The 13,197-nt window shown below is 37.2% G+C and overlaps 1 protein-coding gene across 2 annotated transcripts in view; it reads right to left on the reverse strand.

The window, feature by feature from the left end:
* Window positions 1-13,197, reverse strand: part of UBA1 (ubiquitin like modifier activating enzyme 1) — a 42,629-nt gene that overhangs the window by 5,470 nt on the left and 23,962 nt on the right. For both annotated transcript variants that reach the window (XM_032210023.1, XM_032210024.1), the window contains exons 2-18: window positions 8,846-8,962; window positions 6,876-6,934; window positions 6,456-6,624; window positions 6,197-6,331; window positions 5,769-5,875; window positions 5,454-5,544; window positions 5,219-5,351; window positions 4,278-4,375; window positions 3,896-4,042; window positions 3,326-3,502; window positions 3,012-3,119; window positions 2,291-2,371; window positions 2,056-2,211; window positions 1,608-1,773; window positions 959-1,155; window positions 546-610; window positions 105-300 (exon numbers count right to left, since the gene is read on the reverse strand). In XM_032210023.1, coding sequence (XP_032065914.1) covers window positions 105-300; window positions 546-610; window positions 959-1,155; window positions 1,608-1,773; window positions 2,056-2,211; window positions 2,291-2,371; window positions 3,012-3,119; window positions 3,326-3,502; window positions 3,896-4,042; window positions 4,278-4,375; window positions 5,219-5,351; window positions 5,454-5,544; window positions 5,769-5,875; window positions 6,197-6,331; window positions 6,456-6,624; window positions 6,876-6,934; window positions 8,846-8,962 — 2,202 coding nt within the window. The remainder of the gene's footprint in view (window positions 1-104; window positions 301-545; window positions 611-958; window positions 1,156-1,607; window positions 1,774-2,055; window positions 2,212-2,290; window positions 2,372-3,011; window positions 3,120-3,325; window positions 3,503-3,895; window positions 4,043-4,277; window positions 4,376-5,218; window positions 5,352-5,453; window positions 5,545-5,768; window positions 5,876-6,196; window positions 6,332-6,455; window positions 6,625-6,875; window positions 6,935-8,845; window positions 8,963-13,197) is intronic.

Here is a 13,197-nt window from a genome sequence, read left to right on the forward strand (position 1 = left end):
AAAAGAAAAATGGAAATAGTTAAAAGGACAGCAGAGCAAAATATACCATTTTACCATTATAAAGAGAGACTGAGGCCATGACACAGGAATCCTTACCAACTCACCTGATTTGGGGGAAAGTTGTGCAGCAACTGACGAATATTATTGCTATACTGGGTATGCCAATGATTACATGCCCAGGCCACACAGTCACCCCAGGATTTAGGACGGTCAGTCACTAAGCTTTTGAATACAGCTTCCAAAACCTCTAAAGGTTGAGTGCCAGGCAGCTTTTGGGTTCGCTCCATGAATTTGGCATCTCTGGAAAGAAATGAGAACTGGTTCAGTAATTTTCCCTGAGCCTAATAGAAACTGCAAACCATACCACTATGATACATATTTTCACCATTCTGAATCAATTGGCTTCATTAGAGATTATCAGAAAGCATTACACGTTATTAAATAGTGTCAAACCTACTGCTGCATGGAGCTATACTTTAGTATTTATAATGAAAGGTTAACCACCTTTAGCCAATTTTGGGCCCTCAATACAGTATAGTACTTACGTAATATACTGGTTGACATTTTCTGCAGGCTGCTTGAAAAGGCCTTCAAATTCATCACGGGCCCACTGGAAAATAAAACAAGAGTTCCAACCTTGACACAGGAGTTAAACCAATTGGTACCAAGCGCTGATGTTTGTAACGGTAGTTTGTTTTGCGCTAAACAGAATTATACAAAATAAAGTATCACACAATAGTTGACACATAGAAGTCAGCAGGACCTGCTAATAAGGTGAAGAGGAGATCCAATTTGCTCCTTCTAGAGAGAGCAAGAGCTACAATTCCTTGATCATGTCAACAGCAAGAGCATTCAACTAAAAAGGATCACTATCACATTCAAATTATCACCTTCCAACTTCCAAAAAAACCTGTTACTGTATTGTCGCTATCAAATGTTTGTATCATTGGAATCTCACCTGTAGAGTATGCTCGATAGCATTAGGAAAGTTCTTCAGTGTACAGATAGGGATAGATTTTTCAGGTGGATCTTGGCTAGAGCTATAGGATTCTGTTAGGAATGGGATCACCACCTGGATGTTCCCTTTGGTCCCCAGTGTCCCTGATTCCAGCAGGGGCTTGCGGTAGTAGACACAGCGACGATCCATGTACATCCCTAAAAAGAAGTATATAAGAAAATTGTGAATGATTACAATTTAACCTCCAGTCCTGGATAGCACTGGCGGTTAAAAGCCTCAAATTGGATCAATTATATTTTCAGTGCTTGAAGGATGAGCACTTTATTTCCATAACTATTGTACTTGCTGTGAGAGCACTCATGATCTAGAGAGGCAGACAAATCTAGACTTCAGTCACTTAAAATCAATTCATTTTTTAAAATCTAAAAAATTGAGATAATGTAATCCCCTTTGGTCATAATTTGGTTTCATTCAGTTTGAACGTTTGGCACTCTTTCAAAAGTCGCTGGAGCTGGTCACATTCTTGCCTATTCTTCAAACATTGTGAACACAATGGCATAAAGCTTCTCTACACTATTCTGTTATACTTCTATCCCCAGATGTGTTTCTAACTTTAAGATGAGTTCAAAAACCACATGCAGATACCTACTTGCATCTACGTTGTCCAGTGCATTTGCCACTCCATCAAGATTCTCAAAGAAGTCATCATCATATATACGTTCAGTGTCTGGGCCTACACGATCTTGGTGGCTTTTGATGTGAATGTTTGGGTTCATTTCTTTCACAGCAGCTGCTGCTGTATCAGATTTCATTTTCTAGATGGTTTGAAATATTAAGTTTTACTCTGGGTATAGAAATTTCACATTACAGCTTCCAGTATTACCATTATTTAAAAAAAAAAACTAAAAATAAAAAGTAAACACAATATTCACAATCGATCACAAAACAACATGTTTCTTGCCCTTAAATTTGCCAAAATCAACTGTTAAACCTCCACTAAACTCCCAAAGCAAACCATGACAATTTTTCACCGAATGTCCTATGGCTGACCCTTCTGTAACCCCAGAAATCACACTCCTGATACTAATGGAACTGACCGTAACATCCCAAGGTCGGAAGAGGAATTGCCGGTTGAGATTGGACTTCTCAATAGTGTCCATGTCAGTCACAGCCACCTCTCCCCCTTGTCCACATCCCAGACCAATCATAGCAAAGTTCTTCAGCAGCTCACAGCCAATGGCACCAGCACCAACCTAAGAGAGAGGAAAAAAAATGTCAGCAGGTTGCTTGGATGGACATACCAAGAAACTGAAAAATCATGTCAACACTTACCAGAAAGTATTTTTGTTGGCTCAGTTTAACCTGTAATTCATTGCCAAACACAGCAATCTGTCCATCATATCGGCAATGTTTCTATTGGGGGGAAAAAGAGGCAACCAGTTTGTACCTATTCTTCAAAGGATGGAATATCCCCATTTCCCTAATTCTGCTCATTAATAATCATCATCAATAATCATAATTTCTTTATTCCTATAAATACAGAACACTGCATTTTATTTATATACTACTTCAAAAGTTTCAAGTTCCCAACGCTACTGTTTTCATATAAATGATACAATAATTTCATTATGGGTCTATTCCTGGTCTTACATGCTACTTCAAATTGCATACCAGGGAATTCATGGGAAAGAATATATTATACGGTAATATACTCCACAATCAAATTTAGTATAAACAATTAAAACCACTCCTTTTTTTGGCCCCAGGCTTAATATATGTCTCCTAACTTACAAATTGTTTTCCCAGCCATTTTGAGTAGTACTTTCCCCCCATTTAACATTTTTATTGAGTTATAAGATAAAATAAGATACAAAATATGAAAGTAAATAGGAAAAAAGTGAAAGGGGGGTGGGGGAGAAGTGAGGAAGGATTTGGAAAAAGAAAAAGAAGTGTTGACTTCCAAATCTCTTTGTTGCAGTAAAATAAGGCATTAACAGAGTAGTAATTTTTGGGGGGTGATTCCCAGGATACATCTTATGTTTATATTACTCACAGGGCTGCAATTTTCCTCAGTCAAGGTATCCTTATTTTCTTCAGGCAAGCACTCCAATGCATCAAAATACAGCCACTGGATGATAGGCATGAATTTGCCTGAACAGGCCTAAAACGGAGAAATAGAAAAGAACGTCTCTTTGATACCACACAGTTTTGTTCTGCCTGAAAAAGCAAATTTCAGGAATAAATTGGCATTATACACCATCACATTATTACAGAGGATTTGTTTACCAAATCCAAAGCTGCTGAATAAGGGAAACATGGACTAAGTGGAATCCTTTTACTATCTGCCAAGTTTTTCAAATATTGTACCTTCATAACTTCTTGTGCAGCTAGGCCTCCAATGAAGGCGTTGACAGGTGCCAGATCTCCAGAGGCTTGGAAAGCAAGTTCCTTGATGATGTCCTCATTCAAATGTTCTTGCTTAAGTGGGGGCATTGCTTGCTCATTGAGATCTTTCACTAAAGATAGCACCTCGCTAGCGTCTGCCTGAGGAAGAATGGAAGAAGTCCGATAAAGGCTAAGGAAACCTGGGAGGACCGTTTTTCACCAAAACCATAAATGTAACCTGTGGTAAATGCAGTCTGTGTAAAATAATAGCTATCATTAAAAATGCCTAAGCATAAAAGTACATAAAATGACCAACTAGTGGTCCCTGAATAAAAATGTATTGCATTTAGTGTAACATTCAAGCAGATTAAGAAATGGAAAGTGAGCAACTCTGTACAAGATTTACACCAGTATTCCAAGCATTATTCTTTGATTAGTGACTTTGCTTGCAACAGTAGCTGTATATTCTGTGGTTGATATGAACTACTGTTACTGGGGAAAAAAATCTCAACTTGCAAACTAGAAAAAGAAAAATGGAACCGAATAGCCTACCTCGTTACGAGGCCTGGGAAAATGCCCATGCTTTTTGTGAAACTCATGCAAGGCCTGAAATGCCAAATGCAGCTGGCCTGGCCGATCAAACTTGCCAAAATCAGTAACAACCAATTCTGGCTCTGGCAGAGAGGTGCGCAGAGATTTCTGAAAGAAAAATAATGGAAAAATTGAAAATAGGCAGCGATGCCTTCATAGTTACCCTTTACTGGCAGGGAAGTTGCTTACTTCCAACCTCCAAGCCAGTGCTTACGTACCACCCAAGAACAGGCACAGGCAGATCAAAAGGTGCCAGATTGTTCTAATGGCAGGATGTTGTTGGGAACCATGGGAATTTGCCCAGCAAAAAAAAAATGCAGAATCTGTCAGAAAAGACACTTACAAAGCTAATCTTCTTTGGCATTTTGACCTGGGTAACAATGCCGCCACGTACATAGTCTGAAAAGTTGGAGGTGTCACCAATACTAAATGTGTAGGGACCTAGAAAAGAATAAGTACACCCATACAGATGTCACGGGCAAAGAACCACACTGAAACTAAAAACATTGGCACTGCAGAATTGCCATATTAACTTGGACCAAGAATCCTCAACAATCTTGTCAAATTACTAGTCTCGAAGAACTTTCTTAATAGACATGAGAAAGAAGTAAGAGCCAATTTTTCTAACATTTCCACAATAGGATTAAATTCTAAGTAATAGTGGAAGAAAAGAAATATGCCCTCATGCTACAATAAACAAGCAGCAAAGAGAGAAGATGGACCATGAAATGTTTTTGTTATGCTGTGCCAAAGTAATTATATTCTGAGTAATGAACTGGAGAATTTTCAGGAAATTTAAAAAAAAATCATACAAGAAAATGAAGATGCTACAATGAGCATCTTTCCACATTCTCTAACATGCTTATTTGTAGCATGCTTAAGACTTACAACCAATTCAATGTTTGTAGACTTCTTTTTCGTGGTTTTTTTTTTGCACCTTCAACTCAGTCTTCACTCTTAGACAAGTCTCTGCAGTTTTCTTGGAAACAATTTTAGAAATAGTCTGCCCTTGCCTTCTTCCTACGGCTGAGAAAGTGCGACTGGCCCAAAACCACCCAAACGGCTTTGTACTAGCTTGATATTTTTTAACCACTACACCAAACTGACTGTCACTTGTAACTCAGGCTAAAATTCCAAGTTAATGTTACATATTAGGCACTCTATATGATTCCCAACATACCAAAAGATAATTTTGTCAAACAGTTTAAAAAAAAAAACTTTGACAGATATTCCATTCTAGTAACATCTACATTTTGTGCAACTCAAAGTAACACCATGTCTCACCCAACACTTTGATTTCCATTGGTTCACAACTGTTAAGCTCTTTCATGCCCTCAACTTCCAGGAAAGAAACAAAGTCTCCGCTTTCAAAACCATGCCGAGCCTCATCTAGACAGGTTACCTCTCCAGGGCACCCCTGTACAAGAAAAATAAATTTGAGCTACTGTGTGGGTCTGAGAAAATCAATAAATCTACCTCAAAAACAGAACATTGACTGCCAGCTTCAAGAAATAATTACCTTAGTAACCATTGAGACCATAGCACTAAGTGGCTGCTCTCCATTGGTATCTGTCACAACCATGTTCTCACCAAAGTCACAGAACAACTGGCTATAAGAGAGAGAAAATGGGCGATCTTAGGGGCTTTGGAGCACCTTCAGCACTGTGCCTGGTGGTCTTGAAAGCCAAGGTTGGGACCCCATAACTGGGCTGTGTGGCGCATGACATATGGTGGTTAGGAATCCCAAACAGTTCATCCCAACCAAAAGAAAAACCCTACTGAAAGAAATGGTCACAACACAGAAAAGGGTATTAAAAACAAACTATTGTCTTACCCAAAGAGTCCTTTGGTATCTGCCACTACAAGTTTGATATTTTGGCTGTGACAGAAATCACTAATACGTAACTGTTCCTCCAAGGGACAATTGGTGAGCACAACTACCTGCAAAAAGGAGATAGGGAGATGGGCGGTTATGAAACTGGATGGAGGGAAGAAAAAGCCTTTGAAATAAATCACACTAGAAATCTGGAGCTCTTCAGTATCAGCTCACTGTTCAGACTTCCTGGTCTATGGCAAGTAATATTCCCAGCCATGTCTTCTCTCCCATCCTATTTTTCATTTTATTTAGTAATGCTCACAAAAACTCTGTTTGTGTATATAGAAAATATAAGCCAAATATCTAACTAGATTGTTTACTGAATCAGGAAAGTAATTCTTGATATAAAGTGCTTAGTAACCCTCGCTTCTGAGAAATTAAAGTACCTGGAAGTTGTTAAGAAAGTCCTCACTGAGAGGTCCAGTGTAAGCAGTAACAGGTACATAGGAGTTGAGTTCAGCGAGCCGTGTCTGAGATACTTCAGCACGGTTCTTTCCAAGGTCTTCCTCACGAAGGTAGAACTGGAAGAAAGGATGGGGAAGTGGGGGGATGTTTTAGTAGTAAATATGTTTCAATAAAGGCAATCACAAATAGAACCATATTTAAGTGAATAAAATGAATTGAGAGGTAGGATGAACCACCTACCTGGGAAGAGAGATCACACCATTCAGCTATACCTTGGTCATGGATTGTGACTGATTTAACACCACCCAAAATGATGTTTTTAGCTATCTCCACACCTAGTCCTCGCAAACCAGATACTAAGATGTTGGCATTCTGCATTCGTTTCATTGCCTCATGGCCCAATACATATCTATTCAGGACAAATGGGGAAAAGGATTACATTTTCAGTGCCTTGTTGGTCCAACCTGAAAATTTAGCATCCCATATACAGGCAGGTTTCTCTCAACAGCTGATAAAGTTCAACAGCTCCAAAACACATCATACTTATATTAACATATTACTTACTATGTGAATATTCACATCATACTTAATATTCACATATTAGACTGGTACTAACAATCTACTTTTCAAAACAGCTCCGATTCTCCTTTTGATACTTACAGCTGCCTTGAGTATAGACCCTCATCAATATCTGTTTCACTTCCATTCTTGGCCATACCCTGGAAAGGACAAATATAATCAATTAATCCTTGACTGCCTTTTGATCATTAAAAGAATGTGATAAAGAAACACAAATAACTAAGAACAACCACTATTTGGTTTCTATATTTTATCACTCTCAATGCATTTCAAATATTAATTATTTGCCAAAGAAGAATTTAAAGTACAAAAAGAAGTCAAGAGATCTGGTCAATTGAATTATGGATGGCAACTCAGGTAATATATTTCACAAATCCACAACTGCATTACAAGAAAGAACAACAAATACAAAAGGAAACGGACATTACAGCGTTCTTTGTCCCTCTATTCCTCTGTATAAATCTGAGTATTTCTTTTAATACTACATGAAGACTCACCTTCAGGCTTATTAATTCCTTACAGAAGAATGCAGAGCACATTTTGTAAGGGCACAGCTAAGGCTACCTATTACCAGGGAGGAGTTGCAGTTTTCAATCCCCCCCCCCCAATCTGCAGTACTCTCAATGCATAGCAGCGGTTTCCCAATATTTGACAATCTGTCCCAAATTATTTCTCCAAGAAATGGAACCAAAACAGTAAAAGCCTATTTTTTTTAAATAAATGTACATTCTCCAAGCTAAGAAAGAGCTGAACACAAGCCAGTCATAACTCAACACAAGATGACCAGATGACTGCAAATTCATATTACAAATACGGGTGGTCATTGGCTCACAACAGTTTGTTTAGTGGCCATTTGAAATTATAACAGCACTGAAAAAAGTGACTTGTGACTGTTTTTCCCACGTATGACCTTTGCAGCATTCCCATGGTCACACAATCAAAATTCAGACAATTGACACTGACTCATATTTATGAAAATTGCAGTGTGCTGGGCTCATGTGATCATGTTTTATGACCTAACAAACAAAGTCAATGGGAAAGCCAGATACACTTAAAAACTGTGTTCCTGACTTAACAATTGCAGTGATTCACTTAACAATGTAGTGAGAAAGTGGTAAAATAGGGCAAAAATCACTTAACTATCTTACTTAGCAATAAAAATGTTGGGCTCAATTGTGGTCGTAAATTGAAAACTACCTATACTACCCACTGCTTGCTATACCACTTGCTCTAGTAGGACAAGAAAGCATGTGTTGTAACATGTACAAAAGGCTAGATATAAGAGATAGTAACAATGGGTACAATGACTTATATGTATGCACATCACTAAAGGTCCCCAAGAGTTGTTAATGTAAAATCAGGGAATTTGACTCCTGTATAATCAGAGGTTGCAGATTCCAGATTATCTTGTGCATTTTTATAGAAGTGTAAACCCTTGTATTAATTTTGTAATAATTGCTATCTATAAACATATTCAAGATATAACTATTTGGATACTTAATGGTTTCTATCAATTTCACAGGACAGGCTGTAACTAAGAGAAGGACTGTAATCAAGACTCAATCTGGGAGCAAAATGTAGAAATCCTTTTTAGATCTCTCTCTCTCTCTCTCTCTCTCACACACACACACACACACACACCAGTATAGACTTAAGAGTGCTTACAAGTTGGGGAGGCATTAAGATTTTCTGCCTCCTCTCTGTATCATGACAATAGGCTCTTTACCAAGATAAAAATTAATGCTGGATTTACCCTTGCCCATCTTTAAAGCTAACATATTTTCTCTGTGCAAGTAGAGCAAGGGTCCCCAACCCCCGGTTCACGGACCAGTACTAGGCCGCGGCATGCCAAAAACTGGGCCCTGCAAACAAGGTGAAGCCCCATTTCTGGGATGCAGGCGGTGCACAAAACCATGCCCCTCCGGTCCACAGAAAAATCTCTCTTCATGGAACCTGTCCCGGGAGCCCAAAAGGTTGGGGGCCGCTGAGGTAGAGAATCATTATGTCAGAATCAGAGATAGTATGCTGCATTAATCAATTCAGAAACTTACGTTGGCAGGCGCTTCACGCAAATCAGTCTGTATGGATTTTCCAGAGGAGCAGTTTGAACCCGTCTTTGACTCTGATTCACCCAAGCGACGCTTCTTGGACAACGGCGAGCTGGACATCTAAATGCACAATGGAAAATACAGATATGAGAATACAATCTTTGATAATCTAATCATTTTGCAGCAGGATTATGACTCTGCCAAAAACAAAAATATCCTTTGCAATAGGCAAAGCACTTATGGGAATAGGAGAGAAATACAAAAATAGTGTCTGTTGCAATGAAGCAGAAGCAATTAACAATTTCCTCCCAATACTGGTCCACAATCTTTGTTGCCTGAGGGAATCAAAAGATTTGCTACATGTGAAGAACATGTTGCTACCAGTGGTCTCTTAGAGGACACCCCAAAGGGACTATTTCCCATGTCCCATTGGAGTACTAATTGCAGAATCAACCAACTAAATCATACCAGTTAATCAAGTATGGCAGTAGCATAATGGAAAACAAATCTTTGAGGAAGCATAGCTTTCCTTCACATTCTGTGCTAAAAGTATCTTATATTGGATCAATTGAAAAAGGCACTGTCTTTCTTAGCAGATTTCTCATCAGAAAAAAAAAAGTATTTCCAGAGTACTGGAACAATACTGCGTGGTATTTTAAAATAGTTTTAAAATATAAAGTTCCTTTTTAATCTACTATGTAAAACTAGTTATTTTTCAATGCTACACTATAATCACAGAATTCTGAACCAGATGACATCAGTTTAGGCTGTTCTTTTATGGCAAATGTCTCCAAGGTGCCACAGAAATAACTCAATTGTAATCAATAGGCTGACTAAGGAAGGGCTACTAATGAATCAGTTTTAGTGGACAAAAAAGAATAGGTGAATCATTCTTAGCTGCCAAAAATAATATTATTAGCAATTAACAATGAGTTTATTGCTTACAGAGCATTAGGATGTAATATTATTAAAACATTTTTATACTTCTAAGAAACATCCCAACAGCTTATACTTCTGTAGAAATTGCATTGAAACACTCCAAAAGAAAATCCAGTTTTACAACACATTACCATTTAGAGTGATAAATGCAGGTAGGAAAAAGCATGAAAGAAGAAATGTTCACTATCCAATACAGGTAGTCCTCAATTTATGACCAGTTAATGACCATTCAAAATTATGATGGACCACCCAAAAGCTACTTACAACCCTTTTCCAAATTACAAAGGCTATTTACAAACATATCAGAGTCATATGATCACATTTTAGACACCTGGCCAATGTTTGCTGCATCATGACCATTTGCAGCATCCTGCAGTCAATAAACCATAATCTGTGATCTTGGTCAAGGTCTGACATTTATTTCATTTCTGGCAAAAAATGCCCATTGGAGAAAATTGACTGACTTAACGACTGCTGCAAAAAAATTTTTTCCCCATAAATCCAGTCTGGTCACATGATGCCTCAGTTTAAGACTACAATTTATGACCATAAATCTGGGTTCAATTATGATCACAAGTAGAGATCAACCTGTACCACAAATTCATTAGAAGAAAGCATTTCCTTATTCCTTCCCAGGATATGCTTACTTAAACAGGTAAGAACAAAATTCTTTAAATAAATCCTGCTTTACATATAGTCTATTTAAATCCATCCAATGATATTATACTTATTCTTGTTGTGTATGACTTCAGCATCTCATTATCAGCTTTATTGTTCCTAGAAAAAGTTTATAATCCTTTTATTATATAAGCCCTGTCTCACAAGCTCAATAAATGAGCATCCATTTCAAAAGAGCATCCAGGTTTTTTTGCCATATGCTGAGTTTAATTAATTTATGGAACCCCACACCATACAGCCTGCTCAATTATGCTATATTATCATGATGTTAGACACAAATGACTGAATTTCCTCAGTCAAAGGAAAATCATAATAAAAAAATACAGATCAGCCAAACGTTATGTTGAAGTGCTGATATTCTTCTTGTAGCAGCCAAGGTAATATCACTTTGGATCTGTCTTAAGAAATTACAGCATGAAGGGGAAAAGTAACAACTGGTTCAGTGATTACAATGGTTCTAAGAAACTATGATGCTAGCTGCAAGGTAAGCTAACAATGTTTAAAAGTTTTAATGTCAGTTTCTGCAAAGCTAATACTTCCCACCTTTCCTCCCAACTGTATATATAATTTTAGTGTTATATAAGTACAGGTAGTCCTCGACTTATAACAGTTCATTTAGTGACCAAAGTTACAATGGAACTGAAAAAAAGTATAGACATTTTTCACACAACCGTTAGGGCACCCCATGGTCACGTGATCAAAATTCAGATGCTTGGCAACTGACTCATTGGGCTATGTGACCTTCTTATAAGCAAAGCCAATGGGGGAAGCCAGATTCACTTAACACTGTATTACTAACTTAACAACTGCAGTGATTCATTTACCAACTGTGGCAAGGAAAGTCATTAATAGAGCAAAAATTCACTTAACAAATGTTTCACTTAGCAACAGAAATGGTGGGCTCAATTGTGGTCATAAATCATGGACTACCTGTAATCTTTCCTATCTGCTTGTAAAAACAGATCATAAAGACGAAGGATGTCTTGTTCCATGTAACTGTAAAATGACTGCAGTTATCCATGTTCCACACCAATGTAACATTTTATTTCCTGATTAAACACAATTCTTGCTGGTTTTTGAAAGAGAATATACCTTATCCAATCATCTAGTAAGGAAATGTCAACAGCAAGTTAGTTTCCAGATTGAAGGGAAGCAATTTGGAAAAGAGCACCAATAGACATAACACTGAGTAGGAAGTACAACTGATTTCAAATCAAAATCAGGCCAACAAGAAATAGGGAGTATATTTTTTTCTTTTCTCAATATGTGGAAGAATATATACAAGGTCAATAAGGTTTTACTGCTTCATAAAAAATGGGGGAGGGGAGCCTTAGGCAATGTACAGTAAAAAATATAAACAGAATGAAGTAAAAAAAGGAAGACTTTTACAGAGTTAAATCACAATACTGATTTGTGGTAACAAATGCCATAATCAGTAACAAAAGGATCATATTAAAAAATTAAATTAAAATTAGTTACAATCTAATTCTGTTCTCTATAATCTGTTCTTCTGTTCACCTTTTGAAGAAAGAACATTCCTGTTACATCTGAGGTATGGCTGTATTATCAGATAAGAATTCTTTTGAGACTATGTGTTCTATTGTTAGGTTACCGATACCGACAGTTGATCTGCTGGTTCAATAATTATTGGTTGTTTTATTACTATAATTGTTTAACTGTAAGCTTGTTAGACCCTGCAAATGAAGCGGCATACAAATTTGTACTTCTCTGAAATGGACTTTGAGGCTATTTGGGGGAGAGAGAGAAATGTCTATACTATAAAAGGACACTGCTGACTGAGGCATACAACTGGACCTAACATGCTCAGCATTACAACTATGAAGCCCAGGCAAGGATAGCTTCCATTACTTAAAAGTTAATCCATCCTTTATGCAGGGACCATTGAGGAAACCACAGCTGTCAGCTCTTTGATTAATAAAACCAAGTGAGCACTGGGTTCAGCAATTTTTTGGGTGTGTGGTTTAAGCCGTATATCTCTAATAAGAATTACTATTTTTATTTAGCCAGTATATTCATTGAACTAAAAGGCTATCAAACGGTACTGATGATCCTCAAAGATAGCTTCTATTATATTCACCTCTTCAAAACTATATATGAAGTAATTTTCTAGCAGAAATTACTGAAGTAGAATAAATTAAGCAGAAAAATGCAAAGGGAATTATCTTGAACAAAGAATAATTTAACTCAAAAATGATCCTAATAATTTTGGAAGAATTTCCACATATAATGAATGAAAATGTTTACCTCCTAGATCAGTTGTGTCAAACTCACATCCTCACGTTGTCATCATGTGAGGTATCACAACTTTTTCCTCCTTCGCTAAACTAGGCATGGCCAGCACATAATGCATCCGGCCCGCAAGTTTGACACCCCTGTCCTAGATTAAATATCAACCATTATTGCTGATAATTATTGTGAATTTAGAAATTCACAGTGGCGTACTGGACATTGTCATACAAATTCAAATAAAAACAAACAGTTTTTGCTATTCCTACCATAGTGACTTATGAAGCTAGTCTGCAGCATATAGTTTTGGGACAAGCATACTTATTAACAAATATATCCATTTTAATGGGCATTCAAAGAGCATAAAAGTTACACTATAGTAAAATAATTTTTCACCTGAGTTAATTGAAACAGAAATAATCAATATATAAAACTTGTCCTTTCTAAGCCTGAAGAACAATAGGAACAACCAATGAGTAAAAATTTCAAAC

Source organism: Thamnophis elegans, chromosome 2 (genome assembly GCF_009769535.1).
Source record: "Thamnophis elegans isolate rThaEle1 chromosome 2, rThaEle1.pri, whole genome shotgun sequence".
Lineage (NCBI taxonomy): Eukaryota > Metazoa > Chordata > Lepidosauria > Squamata > Colubridae > Thamnophis > Thamnophis elegans.